We start from the raw sequence: 7,279 nt of genomic DNA on the forward strand, positions 1-7,279 counted from the left end.
ATCAGGAAGGAAAAGGGCTGACACTTTTACTTAAACTGAAACTACAAATTTCTATTTTACTAAGTCTGTAAATTAGAAAAAATACCACAAATGGGAAGATATTTATAACCATACCAAAAATAAATAAAACCATTTATTTAACTTTTGAAAAATACTTAAATATTATATTATATATAAACATATATATATGTTTGCCTACATGTCTGTGTACCATATATATGCCTGGTTACCAAGGAGTTTGGATAAGGGCATCAGATCCCCTGGACCCAGAGTTAAGGATGGTTGTGAGCTTACCATGTGAGGAATGGGAACTGAACAAAGATATATTTTGGAAGTCAACCTACCTCAGGATCCAGCAATTCCACTCTTGGGAATATACCCAAGAGATGCCCAATTATACTACAAAAGCATTTGTTCAACTATGTTCACAGCAGCACTATTTGTAATAGCCATAACCTGGAAACAACCTAGATGCCCCTCAATAGAAGAATGGATGATGAAGGTGTGGCACATATATACTTTAGAGTTCTACTCAGCGGTAAACAACAGTGACATCTTGAACTTTGCATGCAAATGGATGGAAATAGAAAACACTTTACTGAGTGAGATAACCCAGACCCAAAAAGAGGAATATGGTATGTACTCACTCATAAGTGGATTCTAGCCATAAACAAAGGACACTGAGCCTATAGTTCATAATCCTAGAGAAGGTAAATAAGAAGGTGAACCCAAAGAAAAAACATATAGCTATCCTCCTGGATATTGGAAGTTGACAAGATCGCTGGGCAAAAGTTGGGAGCAGGGGGGTGGAGTGAAGATAAGGGGAGATGGGGAGAGAGAAGGGAGAAGTAGAGGATTGGGGAGAGCTTGGGGGAATGGGATAATTGAGATGGAGAAAGGGTGGATATGGGAGCAGGGAAGAAGTTATCCTAACGAAGGGAGCCATTTTAGGATTGGCTAGAGCCTTGGCTCTAGAGGGGTTCCCAGGTGTCCAAGGGGATTTCCCCAACTAGTTCCGTGGACAGCAGAGGAAAGGGTGCCTGAACTGGCCTTATACTATAGCCACATTGATGAATATCTTGCATATCACCATAGAACCTTCATCGGGTGATGGATGGAGATAGAGACAGAGACCCATATTGGAGCACTGGACTGAGCTCTCAAGGTCTAAATGAGGAGCAGAAGGAGGGAGAACATGAGCAAGGAAGTAGGTACCGCGAGGGGTGCACCCACACACTGAGACGGTGGGGCTGATCTATTGAGAGCTCACCAAGGCCAGCTAGACTGGGACTGACGGAGCATGTAATCAAACCGGACTCTCTGAATGCGGCTGACAAGGAGGGCCGACTGAGAAGCTAAGGACAATGGCACTGGGTTTTGATCCTACTGCATGCACTGGCTTTGTGGGAGCCTAGTCTGTTTGGATGCTCACCTTCCTAGACCTGGATGGAGGGGGGAGGACCTTGGACTTCCCACAGAACAGGAAACCCTGACTGCTCTTAGGACTGGAGAGGGAGGAGGAGGGGGAGGGAGGAAGGGGAGGGAAATGAGAGGAAGTGGAAATTTTTAATAAATAAATAAAATAAAATAAAGAATGGGCTTCTAAGAGATAATAACAAAATAATAAAATAAAATAAAACAAAAGCCATCACATCGAAGTCAGACAAGGTAAACAGAAGGAAAAGAAGAGCCCTAAGAGAAGGCCTAAGAATCAGAGATCCACCTGCTCTCACACTCAGGAGTCCCATAAAAACACTTAACTTAAAGCTAAAATATATGTGCAGAGAACCTGGTTCAGGCCCGTTTAGACCCACTGCATGCTGCTTCAGTCTCTGTGAGTTCATATGAGCTTTGCTCAATTGATTTAGAGGACCTTTTTCTCCTGGTGTCCTCCATTCCCTCTGGCTGTCACATTCCTTCTGCCTCCTCTTTCACAAGGTTCCCTGGGCTTTGAAGGGAGGGATTTGATGGAAATATCCCTGTAGCAAGCTTCCTCACTGGACTTTCTTGGATTGCCAACTCACAAATAACTATACAGAGATTTAATAACCATAAAAGCTTGGCCATTAGCTTAAGCTGGTCCCACTAGCTCTTATAACTCATTAACCTGTTTCTATTAACCTACGTTCTACTACGTGGCTCAGTTACTTCTGCTCTGTAGTTTGAGTCCAACTTCTTCAGAGTCACTGGCATCACCACGTGCCTAGATTTCTCCTCCCAGTTTCTCCCTCTCTCTGCCCAGAAATCTCACCTAAACCTCCTACCTAGCTATTGACCATTCATTTTTATTACACCAATCATAGCAATACATCTGCACACAGTGTACAAATATCCCACGACACAATCCACTTAGAACTGTGTGCTAAACAAGTCCCCCAAAATGTATAAAGACTTTGTATCCAGGATATATGAAGGTCTCCTACTCATAAAAGTCTTCTTTTTAAAAAAATCAATTCTGAACATTATGTGTGAGAATCTGCAGGATAATTTAAGTCTCTGAATGTGACCTTATCTTCTTCCACAGAAAACTTACATTTATTTCTGCGAAACATCTAACTTGGGTAATTGGTTCTCAGTTAATCTGTTGAAGTCAGTGACTGCCTGCAATTAGCTTCAGTATTTGCGAGTGCCACCTGTCTCCAGTCACATACTCCTAAGATCTTTTTTTTTAGAGTTATATGCCAGAAACCTTTCCCTTTGGTGTGTCACACAATCCAGTTAGGGTGCTCTTGTAGCCAGCCACAGGCTTTAATCAACAGGCCTGCTCAGGTTCTGAGTTTCTTGGCCAATGCACTGAGCACTAGTGAGCTCCTGTAACTGAGCATCGCAGTTCTTTGGGATCTTGACTGTGATATCCCACTGCATTGGCATCTACAGTGGTTTCGTACAGTTGTACTTTTTTTTGGCAAAGGGTTGGTTTGATACAATTTATAGTCACCATCACAATTTTTAATTTAATATACACTCTACTCATGTTTCATTAAAAGGCCTGGAACTGAAGGCATTCCAATAGAAAGAAACAGCACATGCACCCACACTTTGGGTCCTAAACAGCACTGCCATTATAAGAGAAATGGTGGATTTGGGGTGCTAGGATGGGAATATATATATATATAAATATCAAGATATGTATCAAGATAATATTATACTAGAAAGCAAGCAAGCACTTGAAGACCATTAAGATTATAGTAAAAAGTGACAGAAACTGTTTACACCACTGACTTGCATTTCAACATCACATAAAATAATGATGAAAAGTGACTGTGACATACAACACATCTTAAAATCCACTAGACTAAAATGGCACTGGACAAAAAACGTATTTCCATCTCTGGAAACCATTATGCCAATCCTTTATTCTAAACATCAGTAATTAAAGAAAAGACAACTAGGCACGTACTTCTCTTGCCTTTTTAGGAGAAAGTACATGTCCAAGTAACCAAACATGCCTAACTAAAGGAAGATCTTTACTGAAGACTGTCAGCCAACAACTAAGACAGGAATGATAAAATTAGAAAACAAATCATCAATCAGAAAACCATTCAAATCCATTACGCATTAAGGCACTGAAGAGAAAGGGTTAAGGAGACTGCATAGCAATCCATGTAACTCCAAGGTAGCACCTGTCATGTTACATTCCTAAGGCTAACCAAGAGTTTATTAGAGCAAAGCAAAACAAAACCTAGTCATAAATCAGGCAACATCCAGAACCAGAGCAAGTTCTGAGAAATCCAACCAGCAATAATGATAAGATGGCATTTAGAGAAAATGGAAGAAAGCCAGAAAGCAAGACAAGTACTATAGCTTCGTTAACTAGTCAACAGGTTACCACTTTGCTAATTAATTGGCTGCAACATTTCTTACAACTAGTCAAACTGTGATTAAATTATATTGGTTTGGTAGGCTACAGGTCAATCCAAGTATACAGCCTCCCACAAGACTGTACTGAACGGCAGCAAAAGGAAAAAAGTAACACAGATTGTTTGACATGGTCTGACGCAGGTGGCCACAATTAGCAGCCAAGCATAGCAGTACACATCTGGAATACCACCAGTATTTAGAAGGATCACCAGCCTGGGCTACACGATGTCTTAGTTTGGTTTCTATTGCCATGATAAACGCCATGAACAAAAGCAACGTGGGGAGGGCAGGGTACACTTCAGCTTACATTTGTAGTGCCCCATGAGGAGAAGTCAAGGAACCTGGAGGCAGGAACTTAAACAGAGGTAGTGGAGGACCATCCAGTACCACCTGCCTAGGGGTGGTACAGCTCAGAGAGCTAGGCTCTCCCATTCCCATCATTAATCAAGACAATACCACACAGACTTGCCTACAGATATTCCCCATCTACAATTCCCTCCCCCAAGATATGTCTAGGCTGTGTGAAGCTGACAAAAACCACCCAGCACATACAGCAAGAACCTGTTTACAAATAAAATGAGACTATTCATTATAAGCCTTCTGGTGTATATATACAAATAGTGAGTCTTATCTATCATATACTTATAAAAAACTTATGTCTTTTCTATCATATACTCATAAAAACTTATGTTTACAAGGAATTAAGATCTTTTAATCTTCCCCACCTTGTAAGTCTTTTATACAAATGTTTGAAACCACCACCACACACACACCAAGTAAAATTTTTGTTTACAATGTGTTTTTTTGTTTGTTTTTTTTTTTTGTTTTTTTTTGCGAGACAGGGTTTCTCTGCAGCTTTGGAGCCTGACCTTGAACTACTAGCTCTTGTAGACCAGGCTGGCCTGGAACTCACTCACAGAGACCCGCTTACTTCTGCCACCCGAGTGCTAGGATTAAAGGTGTGTGTCACCACCGCCCAGCTATAGTGTTATTTTTTTAATGCAGGGATTAAATTTAAAAAATAAATGCACGGGACTGGAGAGATGGCTCAGTGGTTAAGAGCATTGCCTGTTCTTCCAAAGGTCCTGAGTTCAATTCCCAGCAACCACATGGTGGCTCACAACCATCTGTAATGAGGTCTGATGCCCTCTTCTGGCCTACAGACATACACATAGACAGAATATTGTGTGATAAATAAATAAATGCGCGGTAATGACTCATAAACTCTACAATACCCAGACTTTTCCCTAAAATCTTTGCTTTCTGAGTAACTGCCTGGCCTAGCCTCAAAATCTTGCCTTCGGGAATATTTCCTTCCCCGGAACTAAACTATAAGCCTGCCCCACTCACCTCTTAAAACCCTTTTGTTAAGAGCACTCGCCTGTTACCTTTTTCTCAGTGGTATAAACTGAGTCTGTGGAGCTTAGATTAGATAAGTACTCGCTTTCCCTTTAGACCATTATGCTGATGCCTACTCTGTGGTACTTGTATTGTCTTAGTGTGCGGACAGTCTGAAGAAAACAGTCTCAGGACTACCTAAATTTGTGCCCGATGTGTGCATTACTCATATAACACTTTCGTTTTTTAAAAATAAGTGTAGATGCTAAAAACACGACATCAATTTCTATCCCAATAGAGTAACCACGTAAGAAATAGAAAACACACTGGAAAATGGCAGCGTTTATGAATGAGACTGGCTAGACAGCTGAAGTCACCTACAAAAGGATTTGAGGGCCAAGTGTGAGTGCTGTAGAAACTCTGCTTCTCGAACATTAGGGCACATACTAACCATGGCAGAATTCAAAATCTGATTCCGCAGGTCTGTAAAGGACCCCCACAAGTCTAAAATGCTCGGGTGCTGCCACTGCTGCTGCGGCTGGCGGTCTAAGTGGGAGTAACAGGGCAACAGGGCGGGGGTGTAAAGAGCACACCTCCACTGTTACCCGCTCAAGCTTTTCACCTCTTGGTGGTCAGTTACTGCACCAGCTCTATTTGACAGGTAAGGAGGAGGCTCGGACAAGTCTCTCGGGGTCACAGACCCAAGATGTCTGAAAGTAGGACTCAAATAGAGGCTGATTCTTGGTTTCCAGAACAACTCAATTTATGGGCAGATCTACGAATTCCGAACAGATCCGAAAATACGGGAGCTTTCTGATGGGTTGGGTCCTAGTAGAACTACTGCGCCTCTGAAGTAAACACAAGTCGGGCTTCCATCCACAGAGGTGAGCGAAGAAGGCACCACAGGTGCCTGGACCTTCTGGGGTCGCTGACCCGTTCAACGCTCCCAACCTTCCGGTCCGGGACTGGGGGTGCCCCGGTGGTCCGCGGCCCGGCGTGCCCGCGTGAGAAAGGTTCCGGGCGGCCCGTACCACCGCGCACGGGGGGGAGTGGTTTCTCAGGGCCAGGCTGTGTGACGCCTTAGTGCCGGGTGGGGGCGAGGCCAAGGCGCCCCGAAACTGACCCTTCGCACCGTGTTCGGGCGCCGGGGAGCAAGGGCCCGCTTTTCCTCACAGCACGCTCCTAAACTCTTCCCTCGGCCCCTAGACCGAGTGGAAGGCCCCGGAAATATGGGCCAGCCTGAGAGCGCGGCAGGCCGGCCCCCAACTCCGCTGCCCAGCGCGCGGCCGCCCGGTCGCTCGCCCTTACCAGCTCTTTGGGAGGCCTCTCCTGGGTTTTTCCAAACAGCCCCATGGCGAACTGGACTCCTCTCACCCCTTCCGACTTCCCGTTCCCTGCACCCAGGCAGGTCACGGGCAGCCGCCTGGGCGGGGCCGCGAGGAAGGCAGGCCAGACGCCCTGAGAAGGGCGCGGCGGCAGCAGGGGTAGTACGCACGCGCTGCGCAGGCGCAGAGTTGAGTTGGGTGGGGTTTTTCAGTCCGGATGACGTCATTGCGCCAGTTATGGGTCGTTAGATGAAGTATGGAAGTAACTATATTTATTGACTACGTTTAAAACCTGTCACTTATTCCAGAAATCTATATCTCTACGCGGTTACGTATATTTATTCCCAGATATTTGTGGGTGGCTTCCTCTGTGTCCGGGAGTCTCCTCACAGGCTACAAACCCATCCTCCTCCTCTTAGCACCTCACTCAAACTTGTTCATCGTCCTCTTTCCCCTTTTAGGAAGTCTCAAAAGTTCTAACTTTTCATCGAGTCAAAACTTCAGCCCTCTCATTGCATCCCGACCGTGGAAGCGTTTCTTCAGGCTGCCACCAGTTCCGGATCCGTAGCGGTGATCTATGCTGAAGCCCTAGAAGAGGAGATAGATAGAACAGATTATTACATTTATTTCACTTGTAAGATTAACTTTCAACAGACCTGCAGGTGTCCCAGCTGAAGCTATCTTCTGAAGAAGAGATATCAAAAGACTCATTCTGCATCTATCAGAGAAATGGATTCATAGACAGGGAACTATGC

General features: G+C 44.4%; 1 protein-coding gene across 2 annotated transcripts in view; it reads right to left on the minus strand.

The window, feature by feature from the left end:
• The window catches only part of Chmp3 (charged multivesicular body protein 3), a 37,836-nt gene extending 31,135 nt beyond the window's left edge, over positions 1-6,701 (minus strand). The window contains exon 1 of one of the 2 annotated variants that reach the window (XM_075983868.1): positions 6,508-6,701. Coding sequence is in view for 1 of the 2 variants with exons in the window: in XM_075983867.1 (XP_075839982.1) it covers positions 6,508-6,552 (45 nt within the window). In the remaining variant the exon portion in view is untranslated. The remainder of the gene's footprint in view (positions 1-6,507) is intronic. The other variant, XM_075983867.1, reaches the window with a different exon arrangement.
• Between the last annotated feature and the right edge of the window lie 578 nt (positions 6,702-7,279).

The sequence above is a fragment of the Microtus pennsylvanicus genome, chromosome 8 (assembly GCF_037038515.1).
Source record: "Microtus pennsylvanicus isolate mMicPen1 chromosome 8, mMicPen1.hap1, whole genome shotgun sequence".
Lineage (NCBI taxonomy): Eukaryota > Metazoa > Chordata > Mammalia > Rodentia > Cricetidae > Microtus > Microtus pennsylvanicus.